Source organism: Lycium ferocissimum, chromosome 10 (assembly GCF_029784015.1).
Source record: "Lycium ferocissimum isolate CSIRO_LF1 chromosome 10, AGI_CSIRO_Lferr_CH_V1, whole genome shotgun sequence".
Taxonomy (NCBI): Eukaryota; Viridiplantae; Streptophyta; class Magnoliopsida; order Solanales; family Solanaceae; genus Lycium; species Lycium ferocissimum.
In genome coordinates, this window is record NC_081351.1 from 47386333 (window position 1) to 47406206 (window position 19874).

General features: G+C 35.7%; 3 protein-coding genes across 3 annotated transcripts; 2 read left to right on the forward strand and 1 right to left on the reverse strand.

Annotated features, from left to right (window-relative positions):
* Window positions 1–579: 579 nt before the first annotated feature.
* On the reverse strand, window positions 580–2668 carry LOC132034115 (transcription termination factor MTERF4, chloroplastic). The gene has a single exon (XM_059424366.1). It carries the CDS (start codon window positions 2449–2451, stop codon window positions 859–861), a length of 1593 nt encoding a protein of 530 aa, XP_059280349.1. The 5' UTR covers window positions 2452–2668; the 3' UTR covers window positions 580–858.
* A 5836-nt stretch (window positions 2669–8504) lies between these two features.
* Window positions 8505–12597, forward strand: LOC132034116 (uncharacterized). Its single transcript, XM_059424367.1, has 2 exons — window positions 8505–8641; window positions 12086–12597. Exon 2 carries the CDS (start codon window positions 12127–12129, stop codon window positions 12424–12426), a length of 300 nt encoding a protein of 99 aa, XP_059280350.1. The 5' UTR covers window positions 8505–8641; window positions 12086–12126; the 3' UTR covers window positions 12427–12597.
* Window positions 12598–14399: 1802 nt separating this feature from the next.
* On the forward strand, window positions 14400–19812 carry LOC132034117 (probable arabinosyltransferase ARAD1). Its single transcript, XM_059424368.1, has 3 exons — window positions 14400–15115; window positions 17448–17730; window positions 19087–19812. Exons 1-3 carry the CDS (start codon window positions 14485–14487, stop codon window positions 19625–19627), a joined length of 1455 nt encoding a protein of 484 aa, XP_059280351.1. The 5' UTR covers window positions 14400–14484; the 3' UTR covers window positions 19628–19812.
* The last annotated feature ends 62 nt before the right edge of the window (window positions 19813–19874 follow it).

Below are 19874 nucleotides of genomic sequence, written 5' to 3' on the forward strand. Positions count from 1 at the left end.
GTATCTAAATTTGCTCTAGGGAGGGAGGCAATGTTGTAAAGGTCGGGGGATAAATCTTTTAGAGTACCGTGACCTAACCAGTTATTAGTCCAGAACAAAGTTTTCTAACATTTCCCACTTTGATGTTGGAGTTGTCTGCAATATAACCCCAGTTTTTTCATGAGCAAAAACTGGTAATTGATCCCTTAATCAGACTGGTTAAATAATTTAAATGAGAATGTCTTGATAGGAAAAAGGATATATCATGCTACTCATTAAACATGAGATAGTGGATTTGCCTTTAACTCAGATATTTCATTGCATCTGAAGCTATATGATTCTGCAAAAAACCAGGAATGATCTTCTTTTTTTTTTTTTTTTGATCAGGTAAACATATTTCATTCATATCAGGAATGATCATAGTGTAGGATAAGCAATTTACCATAGAAACTGTTGTTTTGCGTTGACTTTATATCTGCAACTGATCCCGTGGAAAGAAATATGTTTTTTGTTTAACGGCATATGGGAAGTTCATGATTGTGCAGATGACATCTGAGAAAACTCCTTTAATGGAGGCAACTTCAGTAGGAAAGCAAGAGTAAAGCCTGAGGCATAAAGGTACCCCATTACAAAAGCTAAAAGTTAAGACAAGGAAGATCTTCATTTTGCTACATGGGTGTGTTATAAATGTTGTCAAACTACAGAAAAAGAGAAAGTAGCAAATCTAGTTTTACATAGTATTACAAAACCCAAGTTGATCATGATGGAAGAAAAGGTGCAACATGGGCATTAGACAAGCCAGAAAGCAGCAAAAGAATATTCAACTAATATTGAAAGATATTGGCATTTATACCCAATTCACGAATGTTACAAAGTACACTATAAGGAGACAGTGCGTCTATATAGTGTTTCATCATCACTGTCATCTTCCTCTTCTGATACAATCTCATTGCCGGGTAGCTCTAACTTCCCACCCATATAAAATGACGGACCAGAACTTTCAGGCTCTATATAATCACCATACAATCTCTCTTCAAATCGTTGGTCACTACAATTGAGAAACCAAGCCAAAGAACATCTGATTCCCTTGCTTTGCAACCGTTGGTACCTGGGCTTGATTCTCGATTCCAAGCTATATGTGAAGTAGTCCGGAAAGTCCAAAAGTTCTTCCATTGGTCTGCCCATATCATTCTTGAAGAAGTAAAAACTATTTTTCATGAGGCCAACTTGCAAAGCAACTAACTGAGGACATTTTACAATCATCTTTGCCACATCAGCCGTTGAAAATCCCCGTGCAAGAAGGAACTCCACAGGTTTCATTATCACGTGCTGGTGTAGGCTGACAATTTGTGGCATCTTCTCGATAACTCGAGCAAAACCATCAGGATCAATCTTGAGCTTTAAGTTAAAGAAATACTGTTGCGACGATAGCTTAGCTTTCAAAGGCAAACCAAGAATTTGTGGAAATTGTGCAATAACAGAAGGCAAAGTTTCCTTCCTAAGTCCAAAACTGAGTAAGCAATTTACATTTGGTTTCACCGTCTCTTCAAGATCATAACCAAGTAAATAAGCTCGTTTCTCCAACATCCTCGCCAATATTTTCTTCGGCAAACCCAACGAAACCAAATAATCCACAAGTGGTTTAATCATCGTCCCAACTCTCATTCCAAGAAAATACGGATATTGCGTTACCATTGGCCCTATATCCCTCGGATTAACCCCTATACTAACCAAATAAGCAACTGAAGTACTCATCGTCCCCTCGAGTTTAAACCCTAACAGCTCAGGATATTTCATCAAAACATACCCAATATCTTGTTTCTCAACATCAAGACCTCGTAAAAATTTAATAACCGGAACAAGCTCTACGACAACACTAGCATGTAAACATTGAGGGTAATTCTTAACAAACTCACCAAGCTTAGACCTTTGAAGACCAATTTTCTCCAAGTATGTCAAAACAGGAATTATATTTTTCCTCACACTACAACCAAGAATCAACGGATATTCATTAATATCATCAACTGTCAGACCAATTTTCTGCAAAAACTCAACGCGTTCGCGCATAACTTCAACAGTGGAAGGTAATTCTAACTCCTCTAATTCATCAGGGATTATTCCTATACTTTTCAAGTAATCACAGATTATAACACGTGACACTAATTTTTCCTTACGTCCTTGGATTACACCCCATGTTACTGTTGGCATTTCATATTCTGGGAATTTCGATGAATTCGTCGAAAAGGCTATTTGGTTAAGTACTCCAGGGAAGTATGTATATGGGGTTTGAGGATTTTTGTAGGGTTTAAGGATTGTTTTAAAAAATGAGTCTTTTGGGTTTGTCCAAGAGAAATAAGTACATGGGGTTTGAGGGTTTTTGAAGGGTTTAAGGATTGGCTTAAAAAATGAATCTTTGGGGTTTGTGAGTATTGTTTTTAAGGATTGGTTTCTTCTTAATATTGTTGAGGTCATTTCAGTGAACAAGTAAAGATCATTCAAGAATACAACAAGGTTCGAAATGAATTCACTTACAAGAAAATAAGAGCTTTAAAGGGCAAAACGTGTAACGCCTTACCTCTGTTGAAGCAGAAGGAAGCAAGCTAATGTCCATTTTCTTTCAATGGGAATATTGAGGTAGGGAAGATGAGGAGGAAGAGCAAGAATTCGGACCTCAACATGGACTTGTGGGCTGGGCCATCATTACATGTACAGATTGGGTTGGGTTCATATTAGACATTGAAGGGTTTGGTACGCGCACTAAGTTATCCGGGATTATAATTCCTGGAGTAATTATCCCAATTGGGAGGTGAGATAAAATAATGTCAAGCTTGATGAGATTAGATGGGATAGTCAAGACTAAGTTTGGATAAATTTTATATCTTGTTTGGTTGAAGATATATATTTATCCCGAGATAAATCTATACCTTCAACCAAACAAGGTATAAAATTTATCCCAAACTTAATCTTGGAATATCCCACCTTATCTCGCGTACCAAACTATCCCTGAGGGTGTGTTTTCTGAAAAATATTTTCCTATTTTCTCTTGTTTGCTTATACTTAGGATCTTGAAAAATATTTTTCCTATGAAAATTGTTTTCCTCAAAATAGGAGAAAATGTTTTTTATAAAAAATATATTGAGGGAAAACATTTTCCCGATTAACAAAAACACACCTATGCTCCCCACCCCACCCCTGTATGCCCAACTCCACCCCCATCCCCACAAACCCAACCCCCACCACACCACCCAACCCCCACACCCCACCCCAAGCCACCTACTCCCACAATCTCACTTTTTATAAAAAATGGGAAAAAAAAATTCTTACCCCCACACACCCTCTCCCAACCCATACTGCTCACAACCAAAGATTACACTCCGAAATCAAAAACTCATAGTGATATTGCTTTAAAAGTATATGCAAATGCTATTAAATAACATTTTCCAACTTGCATACCAAACACACAAAAAATGAGTAGGAAAATCACTTATTTTCCTGAAAGATATTTTATGTGGGAAACATTTTCCGTCATACCAAACACACCCTGAAAGAGGGGTTGATTTACAAGAATGGCCTCGCAGGTTGTGGTCTTGATCCTGCCTGTTTTCAAAACTTGAAGTTTAACATGTTTTGACTTTTGACCTCGAATGTTTACAAGGGAAGTCAAAGTTCAAGACCACTCATTTTTAATGTCATCGAGTATAATTTTATGTGAAAGAGAAGATAGTAGGTAAATTGTATAAATAACCAGGCTCTATAATTGAAATGTAGTAGTTTATAGAGAATTTCAAAATCTAGAGGCAAAACTGCAGGATATTATTGTTACACCTCGGAAATTTCCCCTTAGCGTACAGTGAATGGACTAACGAAGGGCATGATGTATACGAGATTTGGATAAGTAAGAAATAGTCTTTAATGGTCCTAACTAAGATTTCCAAAGACATTCCAGTTAAGGAAAGAAAGTTGTTAACGAAAGCGAGTTATAAGTCGTGTGTCGAGCAAGTTACGCGTATCGAGTTAATGATGTCTTAATAATGTTTTGGAGAAAAGTTATAATGTCCCTTAGATTGCTAATGAAGTTATAAACAAGTGTTAAGAAGGTTCCATAAGGATTGGAGATCAAACGAAACGACGAGAACAACCCGGTGGAACCGCAGTTTCACGACCATGTTGCACGGACAACACCATGATCCACGGACCGTGGATGGGTCGGAATCCAAAATGGTGGTTGGCTGGTCGTGAACCACGACCAGTTCCACGGCAACACAAGGTTCCACGATCGTGGAATAGTCCGTGGAACTCCCGACGACCGAAATGTTCCAAGTCTTTAAATGTGATTCCCACTTCATTTATTTCATTTCCACAACTCTTCAACCTCTCGGGAACCTTCCACATATTTCATCCACAAGAAAACCAAGGAAATCAAAGATCAATAACAAGAATTGAAGTGAATCAAGGGTATAAAACCTCACTAAAGTCATCCAAATCAAGAAAACCCAAGAGAGGTGAAATAGGGTTTTGGTGAAAAAGGTGTATTACCATTCAAGGCTTATTTCTCCATCATCTAAGGTGAGTTTCATGACCTTTCCATGTTGTTTGAAGTATTGATAGGTTGAAATACTTGGATTGTAGAAGAGTATAGAAAATGGGTCATAAATGTGTGAATAGTATCCTTATTGGGTAGTAGTTGGATTGAATCATGAAAATGGATATGTTGAGATTATAAATACGTTATAAATGATATTTAGAACATGGAATGAGTATTATATGTGAAAGAACACGATAGTGAACTTTGGTCATGAACATGGAGAATTTGGAGTGAAATTGTAAAATGTGAATAAAGTAAATGAATGACGATTGTTGTTAGTGATATTGTGGTTGTTATTAGAAATGTTGGGAGTTGATATGGAATATGGCGGAAAGTAGTATAAACAAAGGAAATGCTGCCCAATTTTCTCTAGCGTTAGTAAGTACGCTCTCATGATTGTTTAGCTAATGTCGATACGAATTCCTTTGAAGGTATAGACGAGTGCATTAAAGGAGAACGAGCAAGCGATAAAGTAGTTAAACGACAAAGGTATGTGAGGCTAGCCCTTTCTTTCTAAGGCATGAGTCCTATGGCATGAATTTCTCCCTTTCTTATGAATGTCCTATCTTCAAGAAAGCTATGAGCCCTTGTTCATGAATAGCCGTATGAGATAAGAGATATGCTACGAATATGATAATGATAATGACAAGCTTAAGTCTAGAGATGCTATAGTTTATGATATGATGTTCCTATAAAGCTAATGAAGCTATCCATAACCATTGATGTTGATCATTATATACACACTCTTATGCTTGTTCCTTCCAATGTTTATGAATGCTTCATAATGAAATCGGCCAACCCGACCTTATGTCACCCCAACCCAAAAATGATTACCTATGAGTCTCATGCAATTATGATGAGTTATGATAAGTATATTATGATGAGCATACGATGATATTACACCGCGCCTATATGGTCCCCCCCCGGGCCCACCATGGCCAAATAGGCATGGGCGGACACCACTAGTGGGCGGCATGAGATGATACCCGGACGCGGGGAGGCTCGGACGCAAATGCTAATGTTATTGATTATCACACCGTACCTATAATGGTCAAAACTCATTTACGCATATATGATATGATGATGAGTATGAAAGTAAGCCAGCTTGTATTATTTCTTTTATGATTCAGTCAGTCTCAGATTGCTCCTCATTTGATGCCTCCTCATTTCATTGATATTTCATTATTGCTTATGCCTTACATACTTAGTACAATATTCGTACTGACGTCCTTTTTCTTTGGACGCTGTGTTCATGCCCACATGTAGACAGGGAGGTGATCCAGACTCATAGGAGCCATTAGCTGCTTGAGAGCACTCCACTTTTTCGGAGGTACCATTGATTATTCTTTTGGTACATATATGTATATATATATATATATATATATATATATATATATATATATATATATATATATATGGGCACGACGGGGTCTGTCCGTCCATATGTCTAGTACTCTAGTAGGCTCGTAGATACGCGGTATGGGTAATATGGTCTCACGGTTTTTATGTATATGCACGTATATATATATATATATATATATATATTATTTCGATGGCCGAAGGGCTTATGATTATGAAAGTAAATATATTCCAAAATGATAATAGCTTTCCATGATTATGAGCATATGTTATGAGTGAGAGCGATATATATATATATATATATATATATATATATATATATATATATATATATATATATATATATTATTTCGATGGCCGAAGGGTTTATGATTATGAAAGTAAATATATTCCAAATGATAATAGCTTTCCATGATTATGAGCATATGTTATGAGTGAGAAGTAGTAGAATGAGCGGCGTTCGGTGGTTAGCCCGTGCCCGTCATGGCCCGTAGCTCGATCGTGACAATTATGTGCTCATATATGATGGCAAATGGGGGCGGGCAAAACAGGTCAAAGGTTAAACGGGGTAGGGCAGGGCAGGTCAATGGTCCGGGTGGGTCAAGGCAAGTCAAAGGTTAAACGGGCGGGGCGGGGCGGGGCAGGTCAAAGGTTAAACTAGGCAGGGCGGGATAATGCTTAAACAGAGCAGGGTGGGTCCAAACTTTTATTTTAAAAATATTAAATGGGCCAGGACAGGTGGCAGGGCGGATCTAAGCTAGGTCTAATAGTTATTCTATTAACTTTTTATATGCCACAACTATAAATTGAAGAAAAAGAAATAAGAAACCTATAAATTACAATACTGCTATGTATAGGAACATAATATATATACAAAAAAGATGGATTATCTATTTATTTATAGTATAATATATGCAGCCATTTATGAGGCAAATAAAAAAAAATTGTTTAGATCAAAATATTGGTATACCTTCCAAGAATGGGGCAAATATTAGGTCATTTTGGTTATGTGCAAAGACAGTTTATATTAATTATGGCATGCAATGAAAGACATGCATTCCGTCAAATATGTTAAAACTAATTCAGTGAGCACAATTACAAAACTTTATCAGTGTCAAAGTTAATATCCTAATTTACCAAAAAATTAATTTTGGTAACAAAATTAAAGAACATATAAATAGGGGCTAAACGGGGTAGGCAAAACCTTAATAAGAGAAGACTCAACCCGCCCCGCCCGTCCTATTATTGGCATCCCAAGTTGAAACCCAAGAAGGTCATTAAAGGAAACAATAATTACTACTGTTACAATTACTATTAGGTACTAGGGCTCATTTGGTACAAGGAATAAGGATAAATAATTTCGAGATTATATTTGAGATGAGTTTATCCCACGTTTGGTTGGATAAAATCGCGATATAACTAATTCCGGAATTATAGTATTATTTTATCCCTATGAAAGAGTGTAATAACTAATTCCGGAATAAGTTATCCTGGGATAACTTATTTCCAACCAAATGGCCCCTAAATATTTAAGATAAGTACTACTCCATTTTGTACACATATGAAACAAAAGGCAGGGGGGCATCAAAAAGGCTGGTTATGTGTAATCAATAATAGATTATAAGCTTTGATGACACTCGTATTGTTAGAAATTCTAGTATTGAAGACCTTTCTAATAAGTAGTTTCAACGCAATATCAATTAATTAATTCTAAGTTGAAATTGAAAGAAAATGTACTTTTTGACTCATTCCATGTGACTGAGGTCCATCGAACAAAGTATAAAATAATATTAATAGTAGTGTTAGTTTGAACATATTATAGTAATAATAATAAAATAATTTAATGAAATAATATTTTTTGTAAAATTAGTTCAGTGTATTATTACCTCCTAAACATAATTAAAGTAATTCTGAATGAATTTGGATAAGCTTTTCCTTGATCATCTCCTCCCGTGACAATCAATAAACAAAAATAAAAACTTAATATCGTTAAATAAATTTGTGCTCAATAAATTTGCACTCCTGAACTTGACGCTTTTTATTCAGATCTCTTTAAATTATACTTGATCCTAGTTATCCTTATATACTTGACTTTTCTATAATCATTACTCTTTCAAACGATAACTCGTCCTAATAGCCCTCTAGGCTTTTTTTATTTTTTTATAATCATTACCCTTCAAAAGAAAAATGGTAAAGAAAGGAAAATTTGAATTGTATTTTAACAGAGGAACATAGACGATATATGGAAGGAGATAAAAAAATAGCCTTCAGAATGACTAAACATAAAAGGAAATGATATTTTAGATCTGTTTACACATCAGATTAATATGAAGTGGTTGTTATAAGTATAATTAGGCGTTTAGGACCGGACATAATTTAAGGAAATTTGGTTAAAAAGAAGAGTTATTCCATCAAATATAAAAATCTCAAAAGTAAAAAGCTGTTATTTTTACCAAAACGATTCGAGGAGGTGTGTAGTTTAGTAGAATTGTACATACAACAAAGGACTCCCAACATAATTAAGATTGGTGAGAGTATAAATCCAAAGCATTTATTATTTCTGTGGGATTTTACAGATTGAGTGAAGTCAGTCTTTTCCCTGACTTTAACGACCCAAACAAACAGATCCTTCCCTCACTACTTAAACTCCACTTCAAGATTTCAACTGCCCATTATTAACCAATTCATCCTAACTAATCGCTATTCACAAAAATTAAGGTTTGTTTCTCAGATCTCAATGGTTTCTTTTCAGTTCAATTATTCATTGCAGGAATGGGTTATTAGTTCAATTTTGGTGTTTATTTTGTCAATCTTGTCTTGGATTTAATTTGTGTTGTAATCTTCATTTTGTTTCTTGATTATCTGTTTATTGGGTTTTCTTGATTTTTTCTTATAAGGGTTGTTTTGTTTGTTTGTTTGTGTGCGTTTTGGGATACCCTTTATGTAGATGTACTGTTATTGCTTTGTTGTAAGTTTATTTCTTTACCAACATATTTTGTTTCTTGGGTTCATTGGTTTTCCTGTGTATTTGCATTGGTAAAATACCCTTTATGGTGTATTTTATGTCTATTTTCTTGGTCATAGTAAATCTTGAGTTCATAATATGGGATTCAAGGTGATTGTTTTCTGTTTCTCCGATAGTAGTGCCTAGAGGATTTTGATTTGATATATCTCACTTCCTATTTTCTTGTTTCGAATTTGAGTTTCGTGGACGGGGTGGATGGCGCTCGGGTTCTTGATTTTATCAATGCTGGGAAGGCATTGCTTAAGAAGTAGGTACTAGTGGAATTCTTGCGTTCTGGTTCAGATGAAGCTTTTCCTTAATTTCGAGGCTTAGCTGCTTTTGCCTTGTGATAACGTGGGGTTGTTGAGTCATGGCTTGAAAATGCAGTATGTTGTAACTGGAAAGAATTTTCATGTTGTAGGAGGTTTATGAAATTGTTATCGCAGATGAGAATTGTTTTTCACTAAAGTGAATTCTGCACTTTTGCTTCATTGACAAGGTGCTGATGTAACTTTTAAAAGGTTTTAATATTTAATTTCCAATAAAGGGGTGTAAATAAGTTTAGAATTATGTTTTTTTCCAGTTACCCTTTTGTCGTGTCAGATGCTGTAGTCAGATACCAAAGGAGAATATAATGCAGCATCACGTGTTCTGTGGAGTTCGTTGTTATGTATAGTATGCATATGATTTGTTATTTGGATGCCACTGTATAGTCTTGGTCAGCTTTATCTAAGAGCCTATTGCTTGCATGATCGAGTGGACTTATAATGGATAATCTACTTTAAAGGGTTATATACTCCCCATATAGCTTGGACAGCAGAAGGGCTATGAGTGGTTCATATCAAACTAATGGCAACACAAGTTTAATTCTAATAGAATCTTACCTGATAATGAGCTGTATGTACCTTGAAGTTTCCAATAGTAAACGGTCTAGGAGTAGGATCGTTGTTATTGATTATCTGCTTCTATGACGTGCTATTTACACAATTATATGAACGACACGATTTCCAGCTTGTAATTATCTGCAGTAATCAAGTGAACCTGATTTGTTTGATTTAGATAGAGCTTCATGTTTCACCTTCATCTGTTTGGTATCAATCGTCTTTCTTTTGATCAGAATGCTGCATATTTTATCCTATCAAGCTGTTTGTTGTATTCAAAATTGGTTGGAGCTTTAAAATCGGTTGCAATTTAATGGAACTTGAGCTTCAATATCGAAAGGGCTAATGCATTAGGACATTGGATTGAGCTTCATGTTTCATCTTCATCTGGTTGGTATCAATCGTCTTTCTTTTGATCAGAATGCTGCATATTTTATCCTATCAAGCTATTTGTTGTATTCAAAATTGCTTGGAGCTTTAAAATCGGTTGCAATTTAATGGAACTTGAGCTTCAATATCGAAAGGGCTAACGCATTAGGACATTGGATTTGCAAGTATCCAAAGCCAATTCTTGTCTTGATGATCCTGGACACTGTTACTAGAAACTCTTAAGCCGAACAAGAAAGAAATTAAGCATTATGTCATAATTCTAAAAGTAGGAGTTAGAGTAACTTCTCAAGCTTTTACATTGTGATTAAATCATAGACTCAAAGCATATTTTTATATCATAGTAAAGCAAGTGTCATCTGTATCTGTGGTCCATGAAGAATTGTTTTACTTTGAAGGGAAATGAAGGAAATAATCTGTATTTGAGGGTTTTTGTATAGTTGGTAACATCTTTTTGACTTATCTGTTAATTTCTAGCTTTTCTTTTGGCGGTTTTTGAAGCAGGATAGATTTTGAGCTTATTCATCAAAAAAATAGGAAAGGGCATCTCATGTAACTTTTCATGGTCCCTTATTCTTGATAGCCCTGGTGTAGCACCTTTTTTTTTTTTTTTGGTAATGAAAAAAAAATAGAATTATTTGATTTAGTACTAGCACCTAAGGGTGTGGCCTAGTGATCAATGAAGTGGGTTGAGAATCTAATTTCTTCCCATTTATCCAAGCCTTGGTGGACAGAGTTACCCAGTACATGTACTGTTGGTGGGAGGTTAGCAGGAAACCCGTGGGATTAGTTGAGGTGTACGCAAGCTGTCCCCGAAACCATGGTATAAAAAAAAGGAATAGAATGATTTTCGACGGTTAGATACCAAATTTGGAAGACGATTACATGACTTGTCAAGGACAATGAGCAATAATAAGAAATACTATGTTTTCATACTCATGACGGCTAAGGTGCACATTTTTATGGACAATTATGAAATACACAAGGCACTTTGTTTTAATGTATCACTGTTACACGAATGTCTCAGACATGCTTATAGTCTTATTCCTTTTCTTTATTAGGATGCATTAGTTGGCCTTTTTGTGTTCCAGTTTCTTTATCAATATCGTTATGAGTGTGCCTGTGTTATCATAGGTATCTCTTGACTTGAGGACTACAATTATTTGGCTTCACAATTTTGTCTCTTGATATTAGTTCACATAAATATGACGGTAAACAGAAAATTTTCATACTCCGTGTTAAGGACAGGCTGAAATTGCTGGTCAAATGATTGGTTGGTTTTGGAATTGGCAACTAATCACTGAATGAATGCTGTTAAAGAATGGGTATAAAGCAAAAAAATTACTCTTTGTGGTAACTATGTATGAATTAATTCAGGTTGGTAAGGGGCTAAGAGAATAGATCTGATTTCTTTTGGGCCAGTTTATGTTGATGCAACTTCTTACTCTATATGGGCTGATGCAGAAAATTGGAAGTTTAATTTGGTTGCTTCAGGTGGTTACTGAGATAGCTACATGTCGTTCTCATATTTCCTAATGCATTTATTCTGTTACCTTGTGAGAAGAAGCTGTAGAAGGAATAGGGGAGGCAGTTTCCACGTATTCTATTGATTTTTGAGAATTTTTTAAACAAATGGTCATCACATGTTTACGAGGATAGTGCTCTACTAGTCAAAAGATTGAACAATAAATTTTAAACATTGTACAGTCACTTCACTAGCCCTGCAACTTCGTAGTCATAATACAGCGATGGTGCAACAACTTTTACACTTCAATTATTTGCAGCCAGGGCACATCACACACACTCGCACTCTCTCTCCAATTTTTTCCTTTTGCACTGGTATCTAATGGACCTTAATTTCTTTGAATGTGTTTGGAATGTATCAGGCAGCGAAACCGTTTTCACATTTTGAGGTTTGGTCGACGTGCAATATGAGTCTGGCATGTCTGGTATGCCATAGTGTAGAAAGCCCATCACAGTCCTTCAGAAGTTACTCAGTTTCAAGTTCTGACAATGATGGAAGATGTTCTGCGATTGCCAATTGCTTGATCAAGAAGATATCGCTTGGCCACCCTGCTGCAAATGGCGGCATCACAACCTCTAAAGTGACCCCTCAGCCTACTGATACAAGTAATGGCATAACAGGCCCACCACGGCTCGTTAGAAGCCGTGCTGTGAGGAGGGATCTAGTCAGAGACTGGAACTTTGATGAGGTTGCATTGGAGCGTTAGTCCAGTAATTGGAATGTAGGTCAGAAGACATTATGCTTGCTTTTAGTAGTGTTAAATCAGATAGAATTTTGAATTCAGTACCTTGAATCTAGTTTTGGGTGCGAATCGTGTTACAGCAAATATTACACTACGAAGTAATTTTGATATAATCATCTGTTGATATTCCCTTCCCTTTTTCCTTACCTATATGCTCTAAAAGGTACTTTGTCCGTTTTATTTTTATATGCCAGTGTTTAGCCAGATATGGAGTTTAAGATAGATGTATTAATTAGTAGAACTGAAAGAAAATAATAGAGTATTTTGAAAAGTTAATTTAATAGAGAAATAATCACAGCAAAGTTTAAAGTCTGATTAGTTAAATAAATTTATTTTTTTTCTAAATTTATGAATAAGAATATTATTACTACTAGAATAATGCAAATAATTCAATGAAGTGTAATGAAAAGTATGAAACAGAACACTCACCTTTTTTTGTTTAGTTTGGTAAGAGGTGTTGTGAAATCATTCGCAGGGGTAAATATTTTCAAGTTCTTATGTAGCAGCCTTTAAACCAGGATTGAAGGTAATTTTTTTCCAAGATCTTAGGTAGCATTCCTTAAATCATGTGTAACTTCTAAAGTAAGAAAATATAACTCCATTATGCTCTAATTATGTTTCAACTTTTTCCACTGGTGCAATGTAAATTCATGAACCTCGTAAACTGCAGTTGTTTGACCTTCAAATTGGAAGGGCAAAAAAACAAAGCAAATGTAGTAGGTGGAGCTAAAATTTGGGGTATTGATGTATTATGCCTTATTATTTCTATATAAATTAAGTACAAAAGAGAATGATCAAAATAATCCTTGAAGTATGGACTTGATTTCATTTGGTCCATAATATATAAACATGATGGAAATAGCCCTCAATGTATTTTAAAAAGTGATCAGGTTAGTCCTAAGTCATATAAGCAAAGATAATCGCTATTTTGGCTATCAAAATACACTAAGGTTCTCGGGATGTGCATCATACATGAGCTATCAAATTACAAAATAAAGGTACCTCCTTGGATTATTCAATTTGAATTGAGAACCCACATAAAAATTTCTAACCCAAGTTGAAAGATCCATGAGAAACTATTGATGCAAGGGTAAGACTTGAATAAAATTACAATTTTATGGTGAACATATTCAATGGAGTATGGCAATGAAGCCTAGAATGTCTTCGATTGGTTTAAGTAGGTTGTGTATGAAGAAAGATGTCGAGGGCCTCCATTTATCCTGACAGCAAAAGTAATGATTGTCTTTTACGAGAAAATGAGATTTCTTGTCCTCTTACAATTTGAATAGAAGAAAATGACCCTTTCAGACATCTCATGTAAAAAATGAAGATCTCTTGTAAAAAGCTCATAAATCTAAAAAAAATTTGTAAAGGACTAAAAAACCATTTTTCCGTAATACGATAAGAATCATTTTCATCATGTTTATATATTAAGGATTAAATTGAACCAAAAGCCATGCATCAAGGACCACTTTGATAATTTATTTTGAAAAATAAGATGTCCTACCCTCTTATGATTTGAATAGAAAAAAAGAGTCTTTTCAAATCTCTTATATGTAAAAAATAATTAAGGGTCGTAAAACTAAATTTATTATTATTCATTATTCTCGTTATCAAGTCTGCTGCGTTTACATTTCATGTGATTTGTATATTATTACACAACGAAATTCTATATTGTACCGTATCAAAGAGTAATTGGTTGCGGGTTTTTAAAAAAAAAAAAAAAAAAAAAAAGCTAAATTTAATTTTGCAAAGGGCTAAAAAAAATCATTTCTCCCGTATTTTTCTCTACAACAAAATAGACTGATAAAATATTATCCCTCCCTCTGACTACACTATCTTCTCCCCCTGAAAGTTTTGTTAGAAACATAAAGCAAAGAGCAAAGCAAATTTCCTCTAGTATTACTTCATCCCCAAAAAAAAAAAAAAAGAAACAGACGAATAGAACTGAAAGGGATTTTGTAAGAAGCATTTGTTCACAAACAACAAAAAGATCCAACAGATGAAACAACCTCAAAGAAGATGATGCCATTCAAGAACATCACAACACGTTCAAGTTCACCTTGTAGTATCCCATCTCTCTTCATATCCCTTTCTATACTCACCATTCTACCACTCTCTCTTTTCTTCTTCCATTCCTCATCAACCCCAAATCCACAAATCAAGAACCTTCAAACATCATCCAATTCCATCAAAGTTTACATACCAGATCTTCCAAGATCTCTCAACTATGGCCTATTAGAAAAATACTGGTCTTTAAATCAAGATTCAAGAATTGGGAGTGAAGTGGATAATGAAATAAGAAAAACCCATGTTCTTAAAAGTGCAAGAAAGTTCCTTCCTTATCCAGAAAACCCAATAATTAAACAGTATAGTGCTGAGTATTGGATCTTGGGTGATTTAATGACACCTGAAAGTTTAAAAATTGGATCTTTTGCTAAAAGGGTGTTTAGTGTTGAAGAAGCTGATGTGATTTTTGTTCCTTTTTTTGCAACATTGAGTGCTGAGATGCAGTTGATTGTGAATAAAGGTGTGTTTAGGAAGAAAGAGGGGAATGAGGATTATGAGAGACAAAGAATGGTTGTGGATTTTTTGAAAAAAACTGAGGCTTGGAAACGATCTGGTGGACGTGATCATGTGTTTGTTATTACTGGTAAGTGGTAAAACTCACAGCTTTTTATATATCCTTATTTGTCAGTCAATTTTTGTTCATGACATTTTAGCAATTTTACCCTGTATGTAGGTGTCTTACCTGGTACAAGTTAGTAATTTGCTACCTAAACTACTATCGAATCGCTAAGTATGCATCTGTAGATGATACATCAATGTTCTTGAGGAAATCTGAAGTTATGATTCTTTTCTTAATGTGGAGATGATTTGAGAGTCTCTCAATAGTGAAATTCTAGGTTTGGTATGTTGAGTTGGATTGGAGGGGACAAAATGATGCTAAAAAGTAAAACAAGAATGAGTGCGATTTTGATAGCGTTAGAGTTCGCTGATGTAATATTTCTAGTATTGCGGATCTGAACTAGCAATTTGATATGCGATTGTGACTCATAATAACTATGCTCCGGAGTATGTTAATCTATTTAGTTATTGTTCATTGTGCATCGTTACTCGAAAGATTGGACATTGGCTGTTTCTGGATGAAGCTTGTATAGTTCTTTGTTTATGCTTGTGTCTTAACGATGATTGAGACTCTTGAGTAGTTTTTCGGGATATTCTTTTGTAAATGCTCTTCAAAATGGCAGCTAAAGGGCTCACCCCCATAGGTGTTTGCGTTGATGGCTAGCTCACTTAGTGAGCATCCTTACCTTCCACCAAGTAGGGGGAGGATTCCAACTTTGTATGTAGCATCGCTTCCTCCTTTTCCTTTTGTCAAACGCCTTGTGTAACGGTAAAAAAAAAAACTGAGGAAATAGACTGCTCAGCTGCTTCAGCATTGTTGGATGAACGGACATCACTCAGTCAACAATGTTGGACAGTTGCATTAGTGTTTCTACCCTAGAAGAAGCTTGTGTTGTTCGCATGTATATGGTGGACAATCTGGAAAGAAAGGAATGCCAGATGTTTTGAGAATAGAAGTAGTACAATTCAGATGATCAAGCTCAACTGTGTTATGCTACTTTGTTTTTGGTGTACAAATGCATACCCTGAAGATACAGAGACAATCCTAGATGTTCTTGATTCATTTTAGGATTGCTGCTAGGCTTCAGTGACTCTTGTTTAAATTTCTTCTTTTTTTCCTTTTTCTCTTGTAAAGGGGTTTTCAGTACTTCCCAAGTACTGGTCTATAACACAAAATGTTACCTGTTTCAAAAAAAATAAAAAAATAAAAAACTTGTGTTCTTCTGATAACTTAATTGAAGAAATTAAGGACATAGCTGGTGGAATAGGAAGTCTGAATTTAATGAAGATGATAGTAAAAATAGGTGGATATCGTGCTTAGTCTTTTAGGCTGCAGTTCAGCTTCAATTCAAATGCAAAATTCATCAATCTGATTTGTATTGTACTTGGACTTTCAGGCTTTACCGTATTGATTGATTTGTTAGGCTGCAGCCATGATTTAATGCATGGATTCTCATATCATCCTGATAGTGGAACTTCTTTATAAACAGTCTTGCATGTTTTACTGAGATCTTGCAAAACAACTTAAAATGCTATATAAAAATCATCCTGATAGTGGCACTTCTTTATAAGCTTGCATGTTTTACCAGTTTACATCATCTGAAGCTTTCGGAGAAGCAAGTTGTTGTCTGATTTTAGGTTTTGGTTATTTTAATTTTATCAGGGAGGTTCTGACTTATGTAATATACGCCAAGTTGAACTACGAGCCTAGAAGAGTTTGATTAGACTCAGTAACAACTCTTCAATTTGTCAAATATGTACTTATAGGAAAATGCTTGAATCTTTTAAAGCAAACATAACTAGCAGAGCTGTGCATGGAGAACTTCTTTGGGGCACGGGGATTTGGTAGGGGTGTGAAAAGTGATTGATTGACCTAGGTGGAAAAGTGTTTTCCCTGCTTCCTTTTTGCATAAATGGGCAATGTACCTACAGAGATTCTTCAGGTGAATGTCAGTTCATTCTTCATGGCACATATGTGGTGAAGTGCTCTACTATTTTGATGTATTTTGTTTGGATGAGCTATACCATTTTTCATTACATACCTTCGGTCCACCTTGAATATGACCCAGCTGTTTCTTTCAGTTGCTTTGTTATTGGCAAAAACTGTTTGTTGATATGATAAAAACTCTTTATCATCTGCAGTTATATAACTGATTTTAAAACTCTTGTCCGACTTAGAACTGAAAGTAGCAAATAATCCCAAGTTTCTTTTCCTTGCTTTCCTATTGACTGTGCAATTGTTCTTTCCGAATTATGTTCTGCCTGAAAATAAATCGAAAATGGAACAACATCTTAGCATCTTATATTTAGTCTCTGCAATGTCAGGTTATTTTAAAACTTGAAGCATTCTTTGGCAGACCCTGTTGCAATGTGGCATGTGAAGGCTGAGGTTGCTCCAGCAGTTCTCCTGGTGGTTGATTTTGGTGGGTGGTACAAGCTTGACTCTAAAGCGTCCAATGACAGCTCATCATCTGACATGATACACCACACTCAAGTTTCATTGCTGAAGGATGTAATTGTGCCTTATACTCATCTACTTCCTCGTTTGCCCTTATCTGAAAACCAGAAACGAGAAACTCTTCTTTACTTCAAAGGAGCTAAACATAGGCATCGGGTCAGTATTATTAACTTTTTCCAGAAGTCTCGCTAAATATAATCTGAGACATGCTTCTAATTTTTGCGTGTATATGATCCATTTTTATGTGAAAGTTCGGTCAATTATTTTGTCTTAAACTTGACAGTTTTTAATTGCTTGCTTACATATGACTGCAACTCCTTGCAAGAACGACACAAACTAATGGGGACAGCTTTTGTCATTAAATATTAGGCGTTTGTCATCTGATTGATATGATAACAAAGTCTTTCATGGATGCCATTTTCATCCAAGATATTTTACCTAAAATCATTTCTTAAGGCATTTTCTAGTATTTGGTCAGACTTAAAGTTGGTGAAATGTAATAGTGGTAGAAGGTGGGAGTCGCACATGGATCTTGGTGTTTCCTGATAATTATCTGCAATCTAAAGTGAAACTTATATTTATATATTGAAAAGACCAGGTGATTTGAAGTAGGTGGAATGAGAAGAAAAATGACCTATGACTTCTTAGTTTAATTCCAACGATCTGAATGACTTCACAAAGGGAAACAATTTTGTAAAGCTTGAGAGAAAACTAGGAGCTTGAATTATACTAGCGTCAATGAAGAAGGTGAAAACAATGGGAGATCAGGGTTCTACTCCCAGCAGAGACAACAAACACTAGGTTATTTATTCCCCACCTGCTGAAGCTGTGGTGGATAGAGTTACTTGGTACCTGTGCTGGTGGGAGGTAGCGAGGTACCTGGTGGTATAGTGAGAGAGAGAGAGAGAGAGAGAGAGAGAGAGAGAGGGAGATGAGGTGGTTGAATTATACCATGATGCTGTTTCTTATTATATAACCATGCAAAAGTTTTGGTCACTTAAGGATGTCATTGTTGTGTAGCTATTTACTGCCTCCTTCGCCCAACTATTACAGACACAAAAAGCCCTTCTTTACTTCGATGGAGCTAAACATAGGCATTGAGTAGTTTATTGAGTTCTTCCAGACATCTATATAAATACAGTCTGTTTCCTGCTTGCAATCATACTGGGCATATGACCCTTGCGAGTCAAGTCAATTAATCTGTTCTTGCGCTGTAGCTTCTTCACAAGATAAGACTGAAACTCCTTTTGATCACAGTGCAGAGGGTATAGACAATTCTCTGTCATCAGATTTTGTTATATTCCATCAGATTGTCAGAAAACAATGTATTCGTATTACAATATGATTGTAGTTTTCTTGGCCTACTGTAAATGGACTTTCTGTATGTCCTGAAACTTTTTGAAGTATAATTAACTAATTGAGTCATTGATTGGTAGGGTGAAGCATAAAAGGACTTTCTGTTGTATACTTATTATTCCATGTATTTTCTCTGGCTTGTGCAGGATTAAACCAGAACAGGCATCGTTTTGGTCATCCAGGGAAAAAAAGCTATGGGACTTGCTAATAAATGAGCCCAGAATAGTGATGGAGGAAGGCTTTCCAAATGCAACTGGAAAGGAACAGTCTATAAAGGGAATGAGGACTTCAGAGTTCTGCTTGCACCCTGCAGGGGACACACCAACCTCATGCCGACTTTTTGATGCCATTCAAAGTCTTTGTATTCCTGTCATTGTTAGCGACAACATTGAGCTGCCATTTGAGGGGATGGTGGATTATTCAGAATTTTCGGTGTTTGTTGCAGTTAGTGATGCCCTGCAGCCAAGTTGGCTCGTGAACCATCTTAGGAGCTACTCCGACGAGCAAAAGGATACGTTTCGCCGTAATATGGCTAGGGTACAGCCCATTTTTGAGTATGAAAATGGTCAACCAGGTGGTATTGGTCCTATATCTCCAGATGGTGCTATTAATTACATATGGAAAAAGGTTCACCAAAAACTGCCCATGATTAAAGAAGCTATTATCCGTGAGAAGAGGAAACCTCCCGGTGTCTCAGTTCCGCTTCGTTGCCATTGTACTTGATAAGTTCATTTATTCTTTTTCATTTGTCTTGCTTCAAAAGGTAATATAACATGTATCATACATGCTTCATACTTACAAGAAGGAACTAGTCTAGATTACATAGTTCTTTTAAGGTCCTTTTCACACAAGTCTTCCTCAAAAAGGGGAAATCATAATACATCAAAAATCATAGTAGTTTTCCAAAACATTTTCTTCAAGCTTTGTTTATCTAAGCAATCTGCCGCTTGATACTTTCAGAGAAAGAGGT